Genomic DNA, 22,573 nt, shown 5'->3' with positions numbered 1-22,573 from the left:
ATCAAACATGCACTTTATTTATTTACACTAAATATCAAAAGTACATCAAATCGGATTGAAGCTAAGGGCATACAAAACTGTCTAACAGTCTTGGGCAGGGAGACCCTCTATCTCTTCTCCTATTTATATGTGTTGTGGAGATCCTCACTCTTTTCTCTAAGAAGGCTGCTGTGTTAGGGGAATGGGAAGGTTTTGCAATGGTGCCGGGGGGAGAGAAAGTGAATATTCTTCAATTTGCAGATGATACATTATGTTTTGTGGAGGCGTCCCCCTCTTAGGTGGAGTTAATCCTTGGGATTCTCTCTTGGTTTGAAGTGATTACAGGTTTGAAAGTTTATTGAAATAAGAGCCAAATTATCCCAGTTGGACAGGTTTCCAATTTAGCTGAGTGTGCTGCTATTCTGGCTTGCCAGATTGCATCCCTTCCAGTCAAATATTTGGGTCTCCCGCTTGGGGTGAGTGGTGGTTCCTCTGCTATCTGGGACCCAGTTATTGAGAGATTGGAAAGGAAGCTGACTTCTTGGAAGGCTAAATACCTATCTTTTGGGGGGAGGGTGACTCTGATTAAGAGTACCCTCTCCAATCTGCCTACCTACTTTCTATCTCTGTTTTCCATTCCTAGGAAGGTTGCAAATCAGATTGAAAAGCTTCAAAGGAATTTTCTTTGGATAGGCTGGGAGGAGGAGAAAAAAGTGCACTTGGTAAGTTGGGAACAAGTCTGTCTCCCCAAATCTGAAGGGGGGTTAGGTATAAGGAAGCTGAAACAATTTAACTCTGCCCTCCTATGTAAATGGATTTGGAGATTTGCTGTAGAATTTAATGCTTGGTGGAGGTCTCTTATTGCCAGAAAATATGGTGCGAGCTGGGGCAATTGGAGAACTAGGGATCCCCCTCCTAACTGGGGTATCTCTTTGTGGAAAGGGATAATGAAGCATTTTCCAGATCTGGGCAGGGGGATCTCAATCAGGGCTGGTAATGGTAATAGGACCAAATTCTGGAAGGACTCTTGGTGCACAGATGCTCCTCTTGCTGAGTCCTTTCCACTCCTCTTCCAGTGTGCTTCAGATCAAGAGGCCTCAGTTGCTGAGTGCTATAGTACTTCTGGTGGTTCAGTTCTTTGGACTCCTTTCCGAAGAAATCTCTGACTGGGAGGTGTATGAGGCAGTGAATCTCCTGACCTGTCTCCAGTTTCAAGAGTTGGATTATAGCTCGGAGGACAAGTGGCTTTGGAAGTGGAATTCTGATAGGATGTTTTCAGTTAAATCGTTGGCTGCTATGCTTGGTAGGAAGGGTGTTCCTGATTTCCCAGTTCAGCAAGTGTGGAATCCCATTAGTCCGACTAAAGCCAGTTTCTTGGTTTGGACTATGGCTCTTAATCATTGGCTACCTTTCCAAGGAGAACCTTGTGAGCAGGGGATTTCAGATTTCGGACCTATCTTGCAGCTTATGTGGGTGCAGTGCTGAATCTACTGATCATTTATGTATTCACTGCCTGTTCTCTGCGCAGCTGTGGAACCACTTCCTCAGCTCCTTGAAAGTTTGTTGGGTGATGCCGAGGTCGGTAAAAGAGCTGTTATGCAGCTGGCATATCATGGGATTGAGCAAGAAAAAGAAGACTTTATGGAAGTTGATTCCAAGTGCTGTAATTTGGTGTATCTAGACCGAGAGGAATAGAAGGGTGTTCTGTGTTCAGTAATAAGTTTCTAAGTCTGGAGGATTTAACTCAGAAGTTAGTGTGCAAGCTGATTTCTTGGTTGTCTGTGGTGGCAGATTTTAGAAACTGTAATGTGTCAGATGTACTTTTTTCTTTGTCTTGATGGCTTATATAATTGCTGAATAGATCGGTCAGCCTGTTCAGGGACTGATCTCAGCCTCTTGTGTGTATTTCTTTTTCAATAAATATTACTTTACCTTTTCCAAAAAAAAAAAAATCTTCATGTTAGCAATTACTATTGAAATCCAATTTTTAGTTATAAGACAGCAGCTAGATCATGCCCTCAGATTAGCTGTGGCTATCTGATGACTAGGAATTACTACTAACATTCTGGACTGCGAAATCTCTATTTAAATGTAAAAGCAATGTTGTCCTTATGTGGTATATTCCAATACAGCCATTTCTCGTGTATTATCCTTGATGCTATTGAGTTCATATATTGACTTGAACCTTTAAATGTAAAAATAACGTTTTCTTTATATTACAAAACTGTGAAAATTGTTTTTTATGGTTAAAACGCTGTTTCCTGAGTTTTCATCTCATAAAGTGTGTGATGTTTAAGGTTCTTTGAGCAATATTTTCCTGAGATAAGGCCTTGTGAACTTGTAAATTATGATTTCATTACAATGAATGTTGTTTACAATCTCACAGATGATGGTCAAGACATAGATGGCCTACCAAGTGAAGGCATAGAAATTACTTGCTTCCATCAGGTATGATTGCAGTTCATTTAACTTGTTCTATTTACCAGAAGGGGCTCAGATTCTTGTTAATCTCAATTTCAATATCTTTTGTTGTATAAGATAATATCTTCAGTGGTGTTTATGATGCATGTTATCATGGTCTTCTTTTTCAATTGGGTAGTAGGAACTAGAGGGTGCTATGTTTTGGTCCATGTTTTCTTTTTTCAATCTGTTGATTTCTTGGTGGGAATGCAACTGAGATTCTTTTGATAGCTTGAAAGAGCTTTTGGTGTCTCTTTGTGTGGATGTCAGTCATGGATTGGGCTATTGTCCTCAATGAATTCAATTTTGTTTGTAATTGGTCAAATGTGTTTGGTTCAAAGAAAGTAATAATAAATCTTTTTCTAGTTACAGGCCTTTTTTCTTCTTCTTCTTCTTCTTCTTCTTCTTTTTTTTGCAAACTTTCATTTACAAGTTTATACAGTAACAAAATTTCTGATTTAAAGAAGTTAAAAAGAGTTGAGACGAGGATAAGATTATAAACATTTTATTTAGTATTGTAAAAGATTATATTCTGCATTTAAAGTTGTTCATTTTTCTTCCTGTTCCCTCTCCATGTGTCATTTTGCTTAAAAACACTATTATATTACTCCAAGACCAGAATTTATTTCTAATCTCTCTCACTCTTGACATTTATTTTTCAGGATGGTACACATTATATGATTTATACACCATCTGACCCACTTCTATTTGTTGCTGTAAAGGTAACTTGCCAGCTTTTAATGTCTGCTTATTCTAGTGATGATACTCTTGAATAAATACAGCATTTTCCTTTTTTATATTGTTAATATATGGAACTTCTACAGTCCAGGTGCCTTCAACAAAACTCTGTTGTTTTGTTTGTTCGGTTTATGTAACTTCTTTATTGGCCAATAACTTATTGGAAAAGGATAACAGATCTTAGATTGGAGAGTGGGGATTTGGGAGAACATAAGCTGAAAACCCTTTTTTTTTGTTCATGCAGGATCAAAATGGTCTATTGCAAATTGCTGACGATGTAAGCAATCTCATTTAATTTTACATGTTCTTGAGTTGTAGAACATTATCTGATTTTTTATAACTTATTTTTAGAATCTGGTAAAGCACTGAGGTGGCGTTTGGAAACCTGTAGTGTGATACCTCTTAAATCTAATTAAATCTTACTGCAATAAGATATTATTTTTTATGTCTGAAATCTGATTAAATTGTCATATTTGCCACATCAAAGATCCCCCAAAATCATACCCTCTTTGAACGTTGAACATTATTGATCATCATCATAGTTGTCAAGGCGACCTTTGAGGCTCGCCTCGCCTCACCTAATCGCCTAACAGTTTTCTACTTCCTACTATAAAAAACTTTTTTATTCATTTTTTTTTGATATTATAATTATAAAATAGACATTATTAAACTAGAATGATCATTTTGTGTGTTTATAGACTAATTTCTTTTTATTATTTTCTTATTTATTAGGGTTTAATCAACACAAACATTGCTAAATGCTGTATTGAACCCTCAAAGACTTGTTAAAAACCTGAACCAATAAGCAAGGAAGAACTAAAAATTTTATCTAATCAGCACATTTTCCCCTTCCATATATTCTTCTTCTACTACTACTACTACTACTACCAATACTTTTTATTTTCTTCTTTTCCTATAACAAAAATAAGGGTTCAGCCTCTATATTTTTTGAATTTTATTTTCCTTATTCCTTTTCTTCTCATGAATATGTTAACTTTCTATACTTTAATATGAAATTTATACCCTAGGATCTATGTTTTTAACATAAAAGTTCCATCACCTAGGCGATGCCTAGGCGCCCACCTAGGCGACTAGTCGCCCCCCAGTCACCTAGCCTTGCCTCCTTGAAAACTATGATCATCATGAATAAATGAATGAGCAACCATATTAGTTGTGATGATGTGGAGTTGCAGATGGGTCAAAGGATCCATATATGACCATATCTGATGATGACAGATTTTTTTTACAAGCTAGAAGCAACAAGAAGATGACTTGAGATAGGCAATCATAGTGGATTTGTGAAACATTGAAGCCAAAAAGAAAAAGGAAACTAAAAGGAAGAAGGTGAAGAAGCCAAAGTTTTTTTTTTAATAGGAAATGGTAACTTTCATTAGATAAAACTAGAAGAACAACCGTCACCTTCTAAAGTAAAAGGTGACCCCTGAATAACAAATAACTTACTACACTGCACAAAACAAAACCTCTCGATTCACCCCTTGTTTTGCTAGGTTGTCAGCTAAAGCATTTGCTGCCTCCTAGACCAAGACACTTGTGCACCCAGCTCCCTTGTGAGGCTCAATAATTCCCTTACATGTCTAAGGGACCATGTTCCCAAACTATTTGATTGCAGCCAACCTACTAATTTTGAATCCCCCTCCACTTCTAACTGTTGAAAACCCAATTGCTTGGCCCATCTGAGCCCCTAGAGGAGAGCCAATACTTCAGCTCTAAGCAAGTCCCCCAAACCTATTGGACCAGAATACATAGCTAGGATTTTTCCTTCCGCATCTCTAAACACACCCCCTATTCCAGAAGGTCCAGGGTTCCCAAGAGAGCTGCCATCAAAGTTCAGTTTGACATTACACTACAAAGGAGGGTACCAAACTGCTTGTATGGTAGGTGATGAAGTAGAAGACCTTGCTAAAATACTCCAGCCTCTAGTCAAATCATCTATAGAGACATCCTTGAACAAGTCAAGAGTTTTCAGCCAATGTACTGCCTTGTACTGCCTTGATGGTGATCCCTTCAGTAACTTCTCAGGAGTTGATTTTTCTTTCTTCCCACACTGCCCACAAGATAGCTGTCCTCGTTGTTCTCCACATCACCCTTCCTTTCTTCTGTGGTTGTCGGAAAAAAGCTAGGGTCAAATAAATCTGCTACGCTTGTGGGAGGAGTCCACCTACAATCAAAGAGAGAGGAGAACCAAGAAATTAATAGGTGATTCACTGTTTCACCATTCCTCAAGCAAAGGCTATAGACATGAAGTGACAAGCACCAATTTGGTCTCTTTCTTTGAAGCACTTCCAAGGTATTGATTTTTTGGAGAACCACTTCCCAACAAAAAGCCCTTACTTTTGGGGTTACCGGAGTGCTCCATACTTCTTTAACAGGAAATGAGGAAACTGGGTTAAAAGGAAGGACCATAGCATTGAAAAACGAAGAACAAGAAAAACTACATGTAGAAGTTTCAGTCCAAATTCTACTGTCAGGAGAAGAGTGGTCTAGAAAAACTGAACTTAGAAGAGAAAAAATATCATTTTCCGAATCCACTTCTGAGTCCTTCAAACCTCTCCTTAGTCCCAGATCCCAAGAATCCCCAGAAACACGAAAAGAAGAGATAAATTGAGATTTTTTCAAAGTTATACAGGACTACCTTTTTGGTAGAACTTATACAAGACTACATTTTTTATTCAAGAATGAGCTGATAAATCTTGACTCACTACTTGATCTTAGGTTCTTTTTTAGCCCTTCCTCCGTCCTTTTGAATGTCTTTTTATTGATTTCTTTTGCTCCTAACTCTCCCACTAACAGATTAATTTTTAATTTCCTTTTTCTTGAGAAGTTATCCCCCTAATGTTTCTTCTGTAATATTTTTTAACCCTAATATGAAATCATCCCCTCAACAGAATAGATTGGCAAAACAGCATTTGTGTAGGCAACCCCATATGGTTGGGGCAAGGATTAGATGACAATGATTGATGATGGTATTCCCAAAAATTTAAAAAGATTATGCCATTTCTAAAATTTTCAGGAAATTCTCACTTTTTTTGAGACTGGATTTTTCTTTGGAATTGAAATTGAAAGTTTTAAATCTCACTCATGTTTCCACTTTCTATTATGCTGTGCTATTGAAAAATGATGCTAAAACACGGGCCGATTTTTCTTACAAACAAGAAAAGGGTACAGACTACTCGTGTAAGGTCATCCGCATTCCCCTTTACTCTATTCAGTGTAAGCATGCACCAGAATAGAAACCAAGCGAGGCCGAGTTTTCAGTATAACTTGATTATGATCCATGAATATTGAATCTAGTAACAATTCCACTATTCTTTGATGATACACTTTTGACAATTTGGGTCCTGTACACCCATAATATCCATGCCTCTTTTTGTAATTGAATTCTTGTAGTTATCGCAAATTGGTTCAAATGTAGATCTGTTGTAACATCTAAATTTTTGGAGATTTTCATTCTAACATACAATGTTGCACCTAGCGAAAAAGTTAGGAAGAAGGTAAACAATTAATAAATATTGTAGTTTATGACTTGAAGGAGTACCGATGCATGCCCTTAATGTTGGGAAGAGGATGACTATTTCACAGGCTTCTGTAGAATAATGTATTATTTGTTCTTTTATTGGCTCCTAGGACCTCTTGGAGGACCCTGCTGTCATAGGTGCAATAGATGAGGAGACAGAATTTAATGCCTTGGTGGTAAGTGGCTGCAAATTCCATATTGAAAATGCAATCACTAAACTTGCTGCTGATTTATTAGAACACACATACATACATGCACAAAGGCTGTTTATTTACTTGACAAAAGAAAAAGAACCTCAGCTGATGATCAATGCTGTCTTTCTTTCTACTTTTGCAGGAGGAAGAGGCTGCTCTCCTTGAGTCGTTGTTAGGAGAAAGATAACAATCAGTACTGGTCTGTACTTCAAAGAATTCAAAGCTTTTTGAATAAAGAAGCTCTGTGTAACTGCCAAATAACTCTGTTTTGTTTTTCTGTCCTGTATATATGATAATTTTTTTTTGTAAGTTCAACTTTTTCATGCGTGAATACGTTCAGCCATTTCAAGAAAATTTCCTCCTTGCCTTACTGCTTTACAGCGTGAGTTCATTATGGCTTTTTTTGATTGATTATTGTATGGAGTCATGATCATCTTGAACGGTTCCCTGACTAATTACATAACGATTTTCCTCTCTCTCTCTCTCTCTCTCTCCACATAACGATTTGCCTCATGCAAAATTTCTATTGGACCTCTATTGCTTTTTTTCTTGATAATTCATCTTGCATCATCAGCTAACACTAGGACATAGCACAAAAACTCTTCACCTTTTATTTCCTTTTTTTTCATTCTTTTTCGTGTATGTATAATATGCTTTAAGCATGGCCTTAAGTGGGGGAAATGTTTCAAATCCTATCCACTGCTTTGGAACAGTTTAATTGGCACAATCTAGACTCCTATTCGTCTATGCATTGCAACTATGTATGGCAATTGCATATCACAATTTTTTTTAATCTACTTTTTGATTTTTATATATTTTCTCAATACTTCTCCTCAACTGAGCATAGATATCTATCATGCCCAAGTTGCCAAGCTTTCTATCAAATTTTGGCTTGTGGAGACCCTTGAGGAGACAATTAACAAATTGATCTTTAGACTTGACCAAAGGCACACATATTTCTCCATTGGCTATTTTTTTCTAATGAAGTGTTTGTCAACCTCAAAATGCTTTGTTCGTAAGAATGACAGCGAGGTGGGGGTGGAGTTGAGTTTTGTCTATCCTACCCCCAACTCTAAACTTAAATGCCCCACCCTAAACCCATTGGACTAAAAGTATCCCCATCCCCATGGGGAATGGGGATCATCGAATTTGCCCCACCCTGCCCTAGTCATTTCTACTTTTAACCCACTCGAACCCCGTCCTTGATCCCCAAAGTTTTGCGTTTCCTTGAAACCCACCTAAACCCCAATCAGTGGTAAAAAACCAACCCTGATCGAAGCGGGCAAAGTTCCAGAGGGATGAGTCAAATTGCCATTTTTATTTGTTCGGTCATGTTAGATTGGGTTATGGGTTATGCTTATGGTAACTTGGTTATCACAATACAATTTCATTACAATATCAATTTGGATTCTAACCTCAAATAACAAAGTATCCAGCCAAAATAACTCTGATACACCATGAGCCATAGTTTTATATTCTGCTTCTGTGATAGATTGGGTAACAACTAATTGTTTTTTACTTTTTCGTGATACAACATAATACAATATAGTAATTAGAGGTGAATCTCATAGAGCATGCCCAATCTACATTAGTGTAAGCATTAACCTTGTGATGTTAACATTCCTTTGCTTGAACATCTCTTTAAGTAGGCAAGAGTTCTATTGATTGCCTGTGTATGTGAAGTTACAAATCTACGCATCTATTGACTCAGTAGAGTTACATTATAGAATATATTAGGCCTAGTCAAACACAAGTAGAGAAGCCTACCAACAAGTCTTTGATAAATACTTTTGTCACGAAGAATTTCTCCATTAGCATTCAATTTATGATTGGGATCAATGGGGATTTCAATTGGCTTGCACCCCAACTTACCTACTTCATGAAGAGTGTCAAGAAACATGCTTTCTCTGCGAAGTGAAGATTCCTTTGACCTTTATACTTCAATCCTATTTGAGATTTTCGAGGTCTTTGATATCAAATTCAGAAGCATGGAAGGACTTTAATTAGACAATTCCAAAGTTATCATCTCAAGTGACAACATTATTATCAATACACACTATTAGAAGAGTCACTAGACCATTAATCCTTTTTATAAAAAGAGTATGATCTGCCTGTGATTAAGTGAATTCAATTTTAAGAATAGTTTTTCTAAATTTGTCAAACCAAGTCCTAGGAGATTGCTTGAGTCCATAAAGGGATTTCTTTAGACATCAAACCTTCTCATTGTTAGGGAAGCTTACTCCCAAAGGAAGATCCATGTAATCTTCTTGAAGATTTCCATTGAAAAATGCATTCTTCACTTCTATCTAGTACAAAGGCCACAAATAGTGAGGAGCAAAAGACATAATTACTTGGATGGAGTTTATCTTAGTCACATGTGCAAAAGTCTAATGATAATCAATCCCATATGTTTGGGTACACCCTTTTGCCACTAACCTAGCATTGTATCTTTCGATTGATTCATCATTATAATATTTAATTATATACACCCACTTGCAACCCATTGGGACCTTATCCTTAGGGAGAGGGACAATCTCCTAAGTTTGGTTCTTTATGAGGGCTTCCATTTCTTGGTTCATAGCATCTTTCCATTGTGGAAATTGCACTGCCTCTATAACATTATCAGGAATAGAAATAGTAGAAATGGTTGAAGTATAGGCATAGTATAAAGGTGGATAAGGCATCGTAATAAACATAGTTAGTGATGGAATAGGCAGTAGGGGCGCAAGTTGGGTAGGTCTAACCTGAACCCAAAATTTTACACAGGCCAAGCTTAGATTTCAGTCCTTGGGTTGGGCTTGGGCCTAAGAATTTGGGCTTTTTTATTTTTTGGTCTAGGCTTGGGCCTAGCCCTTAGGTAGCTTGAACTTGGTCCAAGCCTAGCCCGACCTTGTCCTAACCCAAGCTCAGCCCAACTATATGCATTCATACATCCATATATAGATTTGTATTTAAATATAAAATACATATTTATATATAGTATACATTTTTACATATATAAATACATATTTGCATAAATGCAAAGATACATGTATAATTTTAGAGTAGGTTCATTGACCTACCTGAGCTCGACCCAGGCCCGAGTCCAACCCACACATTAAATTACAATGCGGGTAGGGCTTGGGTCTTAAGCCCAAATCTTAGAATTGGGTTTGGGTTGACCATAAACCCGACCCAACTCGCCTAATTTGTAAGGGGCAATACACTTCATTTTCCCTTTTCGAATTACAATGAGAAGGCCAATGTCATCCTGTGAGATGTCAAGCTCAATACTAAAAGGAAAAGAAAGTTTAGGTTCAGGGTTATTTATAGAGTTACTTGGAGCTAGGTGATCAAATTGTTGTGATTTTCAGTTTTCTACTATTAAAACTAGAAGTTCAGTAGTGGAGGCTATACAAGTTCTCTTATATCCTAAGAATTAAGATTCATATACATTGTATATTTCAAATAATAAATTATTAACTTCATTTTATTTTTGTTTTTAATTTTACTTATCATATTTTTATAATAAGATTTAAGTAAAACATCTAAACCATCTTTTCTATTCTCAATATCCTAATATTACAGCTAAGCAATATAGAGGAGAAATATTTTTCCAATATTTTTTAAATTTAACTTCCATTACATCAATAATATTCTGAATATTTTAAATTATTTCTATAAATTGAATATATTCACTAATTATAAATAATTGATTAACTAAAATGCAATAAGTTGGGCAATATACACCTAAAAATGTATTAGTTGTATCATATAAAATTTGTAAAAAATCTTTTATGCAAACTACAATTTCCCAATCATCATTGGTTATAAAATCATAGGGCATTTTCTCATTTTAAAAATTAATAAACATGTCTTTGTATGAAATAGAATAAGTGGAATTCTACCTATTCAACATCTAATACAAAATTTCTATATTTCAAATTTTATTTTTGACATAAATATTTAAATTCTTGTTTTCTTGCACTAGAACTTCTAATATGCATAATGAAATTTCTAATTTTAGAAATATGAGAAGCAATATTTAAAACATCTTAAACACGTAAATTTAATATGTGACATTACACCTAATATTAAATAATTTATCATTTAAACATGGTTTTAATTGATAATTTAAAATATTTATTGTTGAGTAATTATTATTGGCATTATCAAAACTAATAGATGCAAAGTATTTAATATACTTGTAGCAATTACTAGGCTAATATGTGATCATTCAAGTTTTATAAAACTTAAAATTCTTTTATGTAAAAGCCAATATAAAACTTAAAATTCTTTTATGTAAAAGCCAATGACTATCAATAAAATGCCTCGTAACACAAATATAATTTATATTTGGAAGTCCAAATATATGATATGAGTGCAATTTTAGAATTAAGAGTCGACAATGTAGAAATTAAATTTTATTTATATGAATAAACAAATTTTACAGCATATGCTCTAAAACTAGATTTTTTTTTTTCAAATTAGAAATTTATTGGTTGTTGTAAAATTATTTCTAACCTAAGGTCTTCAACTAATAAAAATGGTTGTTCAATATATACAATATATTTAGTTAATTATTGTTTCATTTTATCTTAGAATATTGAAAATTACAAAAAAAACTGCACCTAATTTATGGTTGATTTTGACTATCATTATTTTTTAGATAAGTGACCATATGTCTAGCCAAATGGGGAGTACCAACCTATAACTGAAATCACTCTTACATCTAATGCAAATAACTTTTTTCCATTCCCCTCAAGAGTCTCTATAGTAAACATTCCCTACCCATATTAGTATTGCATCTTCAAAATCAAACATGTTGGGAAAAGAATTTTGAAAGGAACAAGCCATTTTTAAAAATTTGTAGTATTAAAATCCTAAAAAATGAAAATTAATTGCAATTGACTCGGTCATTTGATCGGTCCAACTTGATTTCAACTGATGAACCTTCTAAGCTTTCCAATTGTTAACTTGAGATACTTGAGCAAACATTTTTTTTCTTTTTGTTGAAACTTGAATAAAATTGAGAATTAGGGATTAGGGAGTAAGAGATTATGAGAGTATGAGAGTGTATGAGAGTATATTAAAGTATTCGAGTATATGAGAGTGTGAGAAAGTATGAGAATTGATGTGATGAGAATAAGGGAGGGTGTAAGAGAATCTATTGAAGTTGAAATTAATTTAATTAAGCAAAATGCCCTTAAAAACTAACTATTTTATAGTTATTGGGAGGGGTATTTTGGCCTTTCATAAAATTATTTATCATTTTACCAAATACCCCCAACTTAACTTTTATATAAGTTTTGGGGGCATTATTGTCATTTTTCTGTCCCCAAGTCAAAATACAAAAATACCCCCAAATTAACTCTTGGGGTATTTATGTAAACCTCCCCCCAAGTCAAAATACAAAATGGGTGGGACAGTGCAGCCCATTTTGTCGTGCACTTGTGCTTAGACCTGTTCATGGGCCGGGCTTTCACTCTCCATTAATAGAATTTTTTTCAAGCCCGAGCCCAAGCCTGACCCTTATAAAAAACCTAAAGCCTGGGCCCAAGCTTGAAGTTCAAGTTCGCCAACTTCCTGTGTTTGTCGGTACAGAGAGAGAGAACCTGATCGTTGCTACCTGAGCCCGCCGAGTACCGCTACTAGCCTACATTTGTCACTGACTTGTTGGTGATTGATGAAAACAATGAGAGTCGAGAGATGAGAGGACCTGGTCGCTGGCTTGCTACTACCTAAGTTCGCTAGAGAAGGTAATGCAAAAAAAAGGTTATTGCATACCGCTGCTTGCCTTTGCTACCGATTCACTGAAGATTAATAGTTTGGTCATTGCTAGCTTGAACTCTTTGAGAAGTGAGAACTGATAAAAGGATAATAGATGAAGAGAGGGAAAGGAAAAGTTGGGTAGGGTTTTCAATTTTATGAATTTAGAAATTATAATAAATATTATATATATTTTATATGATATAAAATAGTTGGATTGGGCTGAGCTTTTTTTGACAAATCCCGAATTCAACCCGCAAAATAATCGGGCTTGGTGTTTTAGGCCCGAGGTCAAGCCCGTAGGCTTAAAAACGTCCAAACCCGTTTAGGGACCGGGCCAGGCCGTCGGGTTACCTGGCCCATGAACAGGTCTACTCGTGCTATGCCAGGTCGGCCCTTGCACCTCAAAACCTAAGCCCCGACATGCCCGGGGCGGCCCGGTCCGGTTGCTACAGTGACAAGGCCCGGCACGGCCCAGTTTGCAGCTCTACGATGAATCAAGTCTGGCTATTGTTGCCGGTCTAGGTAGCAGCAGCGATCCTCCGGTCAAGGTTATATTTTGGGACAGATATCGAACCAACTCCCACTCGGTTTTAGCTACAATGGACCGTTGAGGAAGACACTCGAGCCGAACGTGTAGAGGAACCGTCCTCCCAGCTCACCAATCTGCACGGGATCCTCGTCCATTTCACCGTTGTTTCTCTTCTCCACGAGTCGACTCCGGTAATCATTGTCTGTTCAGACTGCAGCATCCAATCTTGAAGTTAAGCCAACATCAAAGATAGACGTTTTCTTCATTTTATGGTTTTGTTCCATTCCTGCTAGTGACCGATTTGAAAATTTGTAGCACATAACGTTAATCCATGGAAGCCCGGTTTGCTGCTTGTGTCCATTTCTTTCTGCTATTCTAGCGATGCATGAAGTTCATTGTGAATTTGTGACGCATTTTGATTTTCAATAGTTGAATCATTCGGTCACTATCTTTATTTTAACTCTGTTTTAACGAATGTTCTCTGCTATGATTTTGAAACGGTATTCTTCTGAGCCCACTCGTTTTCCTACTGTTGATATTAATTCGAGTGTCCTTTTAGGCTTGATTCCACTCCATGATCCCAGATTATGATGAAGGGCAGATTATAGGTTTCCTTCTTTTTTATCATATATAAATTCCTCTGTCAGTAAGATAAATAGGTTCTTTTTAGCATATTGACACCTCGGTTCAAAGGTCTGTTCTGCCCCTTGCGTTTATAGTGTTCATCTGGGTGGTGATAGTATCGTATTAGTGAGACCGTCTCATGATTTTCTCATTGATTTCTCTATCCCTTTCGTCTCCACAGGGTTCATTTCTGCGTGGAACATTGCAAAGGAAGTCGCTGACGAATACCACATTTCTGTTTGAGTTTATGCCAAAATTAGTTCTGGGCAATTCTACTGTGGTCGAAACTAAAAATGATATCCATTAAGAAACTTGGGTATCATTGGACTTCAATTTCCTCTTCTGCCCTTGCTTTCTTGCTTGATGGCAATCAGTACAAGATAACCAGGATGCATAGATGTCGACCTGGGCCTTACTTGAACTATGGGTATAGTTGTCGATTCATGGATTTCTTTTTGAACAAATCGAACATGAAAAGTCTTTTTACAAGTTCAGTGAATGGATTTAAATTCCTAACCTGGCCCTCATTCTCCACCATGGCTGGTTCAATCCTGGTGCAGGCTAGGGATCCTTCAAAAATAACAATGGAATTAGGAAATGCTATTGATGACCATATGTTTGATGATGCATGGAAGTTGTATGAACTTCACATGCAAATCGAAGGGCTCCCTAGGAAATCTGTACTGAACAAGGTTCTCACGGGTTTTGCTGGAAGCCCTGACATTTACTGGCTTGAGAAAGCTTACAGTTTGGTGGAAATGGTTATTGAGAAGGGAAAACATTATCTGTTAGAGAAGGATACTCTGATATATCTGTCTTATATGCTTGCAAGGAGTAGATTGCCTGTTCCCTCTTCAACAGTTGTGAGAAAATTGGTAGAAATGGAGGAATTTCCTCCTGTATCTTCTTGGTCAGCAATTGTTGCCCACATGGCACAAACAGCACCTGGGGCTTACCTTGCTGCAGAGTTGATTCTAGAGATAGGATACTTATTCCAGGATAACAGGGTGGACCCACGGAAAAAGAGCAACAGACCTATGCTTGCCATGAAACCAAACACTACTGTTTTTAACATCGCTTTAGCTGGGTGTTTGTTATCTGGGACTTATAGAAAAGCTGAACAACTTCTTGACATGATGCCACGAGTTGGTGTGAAAGCTGATGCAAATTCACTTATCACTATGGTACACATATATGAAAGAAATGGACGTAGAGAAGACCTCAAGAAGCTTAAGAGAAACATAGATGAAGCTTGCAGCTTAGGTGATCTTCAGTTTCAACAGTTCTATAATTGTTTGCTGACATGCCATTTGAATTTTGGGGACATGGATTCTGCATCCCAGATTGTATTGGAAATGCTCAGAAAGGCAAAAGATGCTCGAAAGTCTCTTGCTTCAGCAACACTTGTACTTGAAGCTGTTGGAACTAAGAAGTCCTCTCTTGCACAAAATCCTGAGCAAATTTCTTTTGGAAAATCTGAGGTTTCAGGTGGTATTAAATTACTTGAGCACCATGCCCCATCTTACGAGGAATTTTCTAGAGATAGAAGTTATGCAAGGCTTGAGGTTGAGGCAAAAGAAATGCTTGATATGCTATTAGCTAAACTTCAAACACGAGTTGAACTGGTTACATCTAAACATGGTATTCTCCAGCCAACTGAAAAAAGTTATGCCAAACTGGTTAAGGCCTTTCTTCAAGCAGGAAAAGTTAAGGATTTAGCTGAGTTTTTAATCAAGGCAGATAAAGAAGATGGCCCAGTTTCCCCTGAGAACTCAGCTGTGGTCCATGTAATTAATGCTTGTATATCACTTGGATGGTTAGATCAAGCGCATGACCTACTTGATGAGATGCGATATGCTAGGGTAAGGACTAACTCTTCTGTCTACTCTTCCCTCCTAAAAGCCTATTGTAAAGCAAACCGACCAGAAGAGGTGACTTCTCTTCTAAGAGATGCTCGTAAAGCTGGGGTTCAACTTGATTCAAGCTGCTATGAGGCATTGATCCAATCTAGAGTCATTCAGAAAGATACTCAAGGTGCTCTTGATCTATTCAAAGAGATGAAAGAGGCCAAGATCTCAAAACCTATTCATCGAGAATTTGAGATGTTAGTAAAGGGTTGTGCAGAAAGTGGTGAAGCAGGTATGATGGCAAAACTGTTGGAAGAAATCAAAGAAGGGCAAAGAGCAGATTGTGGGGTGCATGACTGGAATAATGTGATCCATTTTTTCTGTAGGAAGAGACTAATGCAAGATGCTGAGAAGGCTCTAAAAAAGATGAGGGCTTTGGGGCATCTACCAAATGCACAGACTTTTCATTCATTAGTCACTGGGTATGCTGCCATTGGGGGAAAGTACCTTGAGGTAACAGAGTTGTGGGGTGAGATGAAGGTTCTTGCATCTTCTAGTTCTATGAAATTTGATCAGGAGCTCCTGGATTCCTTACTTTATGTCTTTGTAAGGGGTGGATTTTTCTTGAGAGCAAATGAAGTTGTAGAAATGATGGAAGTAGAGAACTTGTTTATTGACAAGTACAAATACAGGACCCTCTTCTTGAAATACCACAAAACACTTTACAAAAAAAAGGCCCCCAAGTTCCAAACAGAAGCCCAGTGCCAAAGGAGAGAAGCAGCATTGGCATTTAAGAAGTGGGTGGGCTTATTTTAATGGAAGTCCTTTGTTGGTTGAATTCTTGCTGAAATTATGAAGTCAAGATGGAAGCTCAGGCTGTGATGGCTAAAAATATATTAGCTTTAGCAGTTGGTATATCAAAAATCAACTGGGTGGCTTTTGCAAAAAATCATTAGGAATCCACTTACCAACTTTTATGGACTGTAGTCACGACCATAATTGCTGAATGCCATCTCATTCAGACTGTTCACCATCAATAACTTTCCACCAAGTACTTTTATGATCTGATAGCATGGGTGGAATGACATATATGGCATATTTATTTGAGCTTGCAGGCCCAGACCGCTTGCTTGTAAGAGAGCTTCTCTAAGTGCCATCTGGTAGTGGTAGTTTATCTGGGGTCATCAGTCTCCTGAATCATGGTTTATCTTTTATGGGATTTGGAAAGTCTGCTCAGTTGAGGTTTTTAGAACATTTAACTGGGAAGCTTCTTTCTGTTTTTTGATCACTAAACTGGTTGGATTGAAATGGCCAGTGGATGGTGTATTTGAGGATACTAATATAAATCCAGCTAGCATTTACAACTATGAATATCCTTGTTTGGGGCATTGATCAAAAAGGAATAGCGGGGCAGGATTGATGTATTCGATCCTATATAGTTAGGACAAAGTTTAGCTGATAATAATGATGATGATGTGAATCCTTTTTTGAAGTTAAAGACTTCAGGTTCAAGCTCCAGCACACATTTTTAATTGGAATATATAGAAATCTAAATAACTAATACATTCATACTGTCAATCTTTTAGAAATTCATATTTTGAGAGGGAGATCCTGGCTCCTTGTTAGAACAATTTTACATTGTATTTTCATTTTTGCATCTGTCTGCATCTTAAACTTTCATATTAAAGTGGCATTTTTTTCTTTTTAATTTTCTGAATTATGTATTAGATGATTGGTTCTTCTTGGGTTTTTAATACTGTTTTGGTCTCCAAAACATCACACTCTTTTTCTTACTTACAGGCTTGAGGCAATTCTAATATATGAAAGTTATTCAATTGAGGTATTAGGAGTTTGCTTCTATGGGAAAGAATTGTTAATAATATTTGGATAGCTAAGCGTATCTCAGATATTAATAAAATCTTGTTATTTATCAAAAAATTCACCCTAAACAGACAAGTTTTTACCTATATCTAGTAGGTTTAAAAAGGGTTACAAAATTTCAACTTTAATATTACTAAGGTCCAAGATAACCTTGTTGAGCCAACCATATAACTATTTGAACTGCCTATTAGTTAAGAGTCTAAAAATTATCAAAACAAAATGTTAAGAGTCTAAAAAATTATCCGAAAAAAAAAGTTAAGAGTCTAAAACATTTAAGCACAGAGACAATACCTACTACGAGAATTAAAATTCAATATTTGACCAATATCAGAAAATTGCTAAATATTATGAAATCACCACTGTAACTGGGAAACTAGGGCCTTAATCTATGGCCTCCCAGAGAAGGTGATTGGGTTGGTAGGTCCCAAAACATCTTTTGGGTCTCACATGAGAAAACCCCAGTTGTGCAGGACTATTGCAAGACTTAGATCTAGTGACTATTGTGAGACATATATTGGTTATAGCATATTGAAAACATCTCAATTTACAATGCTTTTGTGACCTCATGGAACATAAAAACAGAGCTTAATAGTAATATACATAAAACTCCTGTTTGTTTAGAATATTATTCCACCTTGTTATGAGAGGCATTTGAATCAGTGCTTTCATGACAAATTTCCCTTGACTTGCATGCTCACTGCTTGCTTAAAATTGTGTTTTTACCAAATTGAGGATTTTGGAAAACCATGGATAGGTGGACTCTACAAATAATTTGCCATTAGAGTGCATAATAAGAAGGGTATTCAAAAGTTTCCAGAGGGATGATTGCATGCTGCTGTGCGCAGTTGACACGTAAGTGATTTAGTTCCTTTGTAGCTTTATAAATTTTCTGAACTTCGTATGTAATGGATAATTTTACTCCTGCAGGCCTGTTCAAATCTTCAAGAGCACAAATGTTTATGGATGGTCAGCTGTATGTATCTTGTTTTAGCTTTGGATTTCAGTTTGCTGGTTGTCAATAAGCTATAGATAGAAGCTTTGTATAAAACTGCTTGATACCAGAAATATTTCTGAATGCTCTTCTTTTATTTTTAACTTCTGTGTTGACTTGCCCCACCTTTTCTCTTCCAGTGAACCTGTGGGGTTATCTTTTCTTTGTTTGTTTGGTTAATGACTGTGATAAATCAGACTTAAGTTTTTTGACTTGTACCATTTATTGGAGTTACATAGCATCTTGATGCTATGAAAGTCAATATTGATGTTGATTTCAGAGATGAAAGCTATTTTGCTTTAAATGCTTCAAGATGATGATGAAACTGATAATGCTTTTTAATGAATGATTTCATGTTTCATTATTGATTAAAAACAGGAATGAATCTCTAAAAATGATGAAAAATTTCTCCACAGCAACGAGTATGCAGATTGGCAGCAGTGTTCAGATATGGGAATGTAATAAATATAGTATAACTATATGATAAACTCTAGAGAAATTGAACATGGCCATTACAATACAAGTCTACACCTTGGAATAAATGTACTTTGTGTACTGCAACAATTTCCATCATCATCTAGGCCTTATCCCAACTATATGGGGTCAGTTACATGAATCCTGTTTTGTTTAATGCCATATCAATTATTGCAACAATTTCCATGCTATCGCTTAATTCACAATGCTACATTGCTGAGTTGAATATAGTTGTACAACTAGTGGTGGATACCTGCATCAATATATCTAAGTGGCAAGAAGTATGGGTAGAGTGTAAGTTGGAACAAAAGCCTACTGGTGGGGGTCAATCTAGAAAGTGAGGAGCTTAGATCTATGGCTGAATCCTTGGGGTCTGAGAGTGGGAAATGGTCTTTAAGGTATTTAGGTTTACCTCTAGGAGATAACCCTAGACTGGCTAGTTTTTGGAGTTCAGTGGTAGAGAAAATTGAGAAAAGACTGACCGGATGGAAGAGGAACCATATTTCTCTGGTTGGGAGACTTACATTGATCAAATCCACTCTAGCTAACCTCCCTGTTTATTTGTCGGTCTTTAGGATGCCTCAAGTAATAGTGAAAAGAATAGATTTATTTCATAAATCTTATGATTTATATGATTTATATGATTTATATGATTTCTATGATTCAAATAAATTCAATTAAGAATTAGTTCTCTGTTATTTTTTTTGTTTATATTTAGTTTTGCCAAAGGAGACCCTCCCTTACTAGAAAATGATTTATTTATGCTATTTAAGACTAGAAATTGAGTTTATTTTCCATCATATGTAGGTTAAAGAGCCCTTGTATGTAGATTTGTTTGATTTTCAAGTCAAACTTGATTATATCATCTTAGGCTTCTATTGTGGTAAGTTCTATTTAAATACATATATGGTAGATATAGATTAAAAATAGGGTAAAGTCACTTTCGTATATATATTTAGCCTTTTAATGTATCTATGTTTAATTTTTTGACAAGTTTGTAAAAAATAGAAATAATCTTACGATTTATGATACGATTCACAATTCAATTTGATTCAACTTTCTCTACGATTTACGATATGATTATGATTTTCAAAACAGTGCTTGGAAGAGCTTTTGGTGCGTCTTTGTGTGGATGTCTGTCATGGATTGGGCTTTTGCCCTCAATGAATTCATGGTTTTGAGATGAAATTTTGTTTGTAATTGGTCAAATGTGTTTGGTTTAAAGGGAAGTACAAGGAGTTAAGAAAAAGGTTCAGACAAGGCTAAGAAGATTACAAACATTTTAGTATTGTAAAAGATTATATTCTGAATTGAAAGCTGTTAATTTTTCCCTCGTGCCCTCTCCATATGTCATTTTGCTTAAAAACACTATTGCATTGTCTCTATGGGTTAATACCTTGTTAAAGGATATCATAGAGAGGGATGGTCATTTGAAGTTTGATACAATGCTCAGATATATTACTCCAAGACCAGAATCCATTTCTTATATCTCTCACTCTTGACATTTGTTTTGCAGGATGGTACACATTATATGGTTGATACACCATCTGACCCACTTCTATTTGTTGCTGTAAAGGTAACTTGCCAGCTTTTCATCTTTGCATATTTGGGATACTAGTGATGATACTCTTGAATAAACACATGACTTTCCTTTTTATATTGTTAATATATGGAACTTGTACTGTCCAGGTGCCTTTAAAAACTGTTGTTTGTTGGTTTGGTTTTGTACTTTTTTATTGGGAAAAGGTTAACAAATCTTGGATCAAAGATTGAGGATTGGGGAGAATGTCAACTGAAAACCTTTTTTTTGTTCATGCAGGATCAAAGTGGTCTATTGCAAATTGCTGATGATGTAAGCAATCTCATCTAGTTTTACATGTTCTTGAGTCCTAGAACATTGTCTGATTTCTTATAACTTGTTTTTAGAACTTGGTAAAGCATTGAGGTGGCATTTGGAAGCCTATAACCTGATAACTCTTAAATCTAATTAAATCTTATTAGGATAAGATCTTATTTTTATGTCTGGAAAGTTTGTCTGAAATTTGATTAACATTTTCCAAATCAAAGATCCCCCAAAATATTACCCTCTTTGAAGTTTGAACATGATTGATCATCATGAATAAATAGATGAGCAACCATATTAGTTGTGATGATGTGGAGTTGCAGATGGGTAAAAGGATCCATATATGACTATATCTGATGTTGACAGATTTTTTTACAAGATAGAAGCACCAAGAAGATGACTTAAGCAAGGCCATCATAGTGAATTTGTGAAACATTGAAGCCAGAAAGAAAAAGGAAACTGAAAAGAAGGTGGTGAAGAAGCAAAAGTTATACAAGACTGCATTTTTTGTATAACTTGTACAAGATTACATTGTTTTGTTAAAGAATGAGCAGATAAATCTTGACTCACTACTTGATCTTAGGTTCTTTTTAGCCCTTCCTTTGTCTTTTTGAACCTTCTGCTTGAGCTAAATCACTTGTTGCTAGTATTAGTAGTGTTCATATCATATGGCCAAACCATTGTAGTCTACTCTCCATTGTCTTTTTATTGATTTCTTTTGTTCCCAAGTCTCCCACTAACAGAAGAATTTTTAATTTCTTTTTCTTGAGAAGTTATCCCCCTAATGTTTCTTCTGTAATATTTTTCACCTAGTATGAAATCATCTCCTCAATAGAATAGATTGGCAAAACAGGATTTATGTAGCCAACCCCATATAGTTGGGGCAAGGCTTAGATGATGATGATAGATGATGGTATTCCCAAAAATTTAAATAGATAATGCCATTTCTAAAAATTTTCAGGAAATCTCACAAATCTCACTTTTTTGAGACTGGATTTTTCTTTGGAATTGAAATTGAAAATTTTAAATCTCATTCATGTTTCCACTTTCTATTATGCTGTGCTATTGAAAAATGGTGCTAATACACTGGGGCCAACCGGCCGATTTCTTTTACAAACAAGAAAAGGGTACAGTCTACTCGTGGAAGGGCATCGGCATTCCCCTTTACTTGATCAGGTGTAAGCATGCGCCGGAAGAGAAACCAAGCAAGGCTATGGATTTTCAGTATAACTTGATTAAGATCCATGAATATTGAATCTAGTAATAATTCCACTATTCTTTGATGATACACTCTAGACAATTTGGGTCCTGTACATCCACATATCCATGCCTCTTTTTGTAATTGAATTCTTGTAGTTATCGCAAATTGGTTCAAATGTAAATCAGCTGCACCTAGCGAAAAAGTTAGGAAGAAGGTAATCAATTAATAATTATTGTCGTTTATGACTTGAAAGAGTACTGATGCCATGACCTTAATAATGGTTAATGGAAAGAGGATGATTATTTCACAGACTTCCGTAGAATAATGTATTATTTGTTCTTTTATTGGCTCCTAAGATCTGCTGTCATATGTGCAATAGATGAGGAGACATAATTCAATGCCTTGGTGTTAAGTGGCTGCAAATTCCATATTGAAAATGCAATCACTAAACTTGGTGTTGATTTATTAGAATACACATACATGCACAAAGACTGTTTATTACTTAACAAAAGTAGGAGAACCTCGG

At 36.0% G+C, this 22,573-nt stretch overlaps 3 protein-coding genes across 6 annotated transcripts in view; all 3 read left to right on the top strand.

The window, feature by feature from the left end:
• The window catches only part of LOC104605801 (BTB/POZ domain protein TNFAIP protein), a 30,232-nt gene extending 22,948 nt beyond the window's left edge, over positions 1-7,284 (top strand). The window contains exons 6-10 of the mRNA XM_010270699.3: positions 2,366-2,427; positions 3,102-3,161; positions 3,422-3,454; positions 6,823-6,888; positions 7,049-7,284. Of these exons, the coding sequence (XP_010269001.1) occupies positions 2,366-2,427; positions 3,102-3,161; positions 3,422-3,454; positions 6,823-6,888; positions 7,049-7,093 (266 nt within the window). The 3' untranslated portion in view covers positions 7,094-7,284. The remainder of the gene's footprint in view (positions 1-2,365; positions 2,428-3,101; positions 3,162-3,421; positions 3,455-6,822; positions 6,889-7,048) is intronic.
• Positions 7,285-13,222: 5,938 nt separating this feature from the next.
• On the top strand, positions 13,223-17,024 carry LOC148802995 (Pentatricopeptide repeat (PPR) superfamily protein). Of its 4 annotated transcripts, none has more exons than XM_088901404.1 (2): positions 13,223-14,237; positions 14,371-17,024. In XM_088901404.1, the coding sequence occupies exons 1-2, from the start codon at positions 14,208-14,210 to the stop codon at positions 16,471-16,473; spliced, it is 2,133 nt and encodes a 710-aa protein (XP_088757530.1). In that variant the 5' UTR covers positions 13,223-14,207; the 3' UTR covers positions 16,474-17,024. The 4 variants fall into 4 exon arrangements, with proteins under 4 accessions (XP_088757530.1, XP_010269003.2, XP_088757442.1 ...); XM_010270701.2 differs by having other exon boundaries at positions 13,225-13,417; positions 13,992-17,024; XM_088901316.1 differs by having other exon boundaries at positions 13,225-13,686; positions 13,992-17,024.
• On the top strand, positions 16,781-22,342 carry LOC104605802 (uncharacterized). Its single transcript, XM_088901446.1, has 6 exons — positions 16,781-16,920; positions 18,294-18,390; positions 18,466-18,511; positions 20,520-20,579; positions 20,823-20,855; positions 21,973-22,342. Exons 2-6 carry the CDS (start codon positions 18,368-18,370, stop codon positions 22,099-22,101), a joined length of 291 nt encoding a protein of 96 aa, XP_088757572.1. The 5' UTR covers positions 16,781-16,920; positions 18,294-18,367; the 3' UTR covers positions 22,102-22,342.
• The last annotated feature ends 231 nt before the right edge of the window (positions 22,343-22,573 follow it).

The sequence above is a fragment of the Nelumbo nucifera genome, chromosome 1 (assembly GCF_055504915.1).
Source record: "Nelumbo nucifera cultivar China Antique chromosome 1, China Antique-T2T, whole genome shotgun sequence".
Classification (NCBI taxonomy): domain Eukaryota; kingdom Viridiplantae; phylum Streptophyta; class Magnoliopsida; order Proteales; family Nelumbonaceae; genus Nelumbo; species Nelumbo nucifera.
Note: the sequence above shows the minus strand (reverse complement) of the source record. Positions and strands in the feature narration are given on the sequence as shown.

Excerpts from the sequence above, each read along its gene's own strand:
- LOC148802995 (XM_010270701.2), top strand. The coding sequence starts at position 14,104 with ATGATATCCATTAAGAAACTTGGGTATCATTGGACTTCAATTTCCTCT.
- LOC104605802 (XM_088901446.1), top strand. The coding sequence starts at position 18,368 with ATGCTGCTGTGCGCAGTTGACAC. Across the intron at positions 18,512-20,519 it reads ATGTTTATGGATGGTCAGCT|GATGGTACACATTATATGGT; the intron begins GTATGTATCTTG and ends TTTGTTTTGCAG. Across the intron at positions 20,856-21,972 it reads TATTGCAAATTGCTGATGAT|GGTACAGTCTACTCGTGGAA; the intron begins GTAAGCAATCTC and ends AAACAAGAAAAG.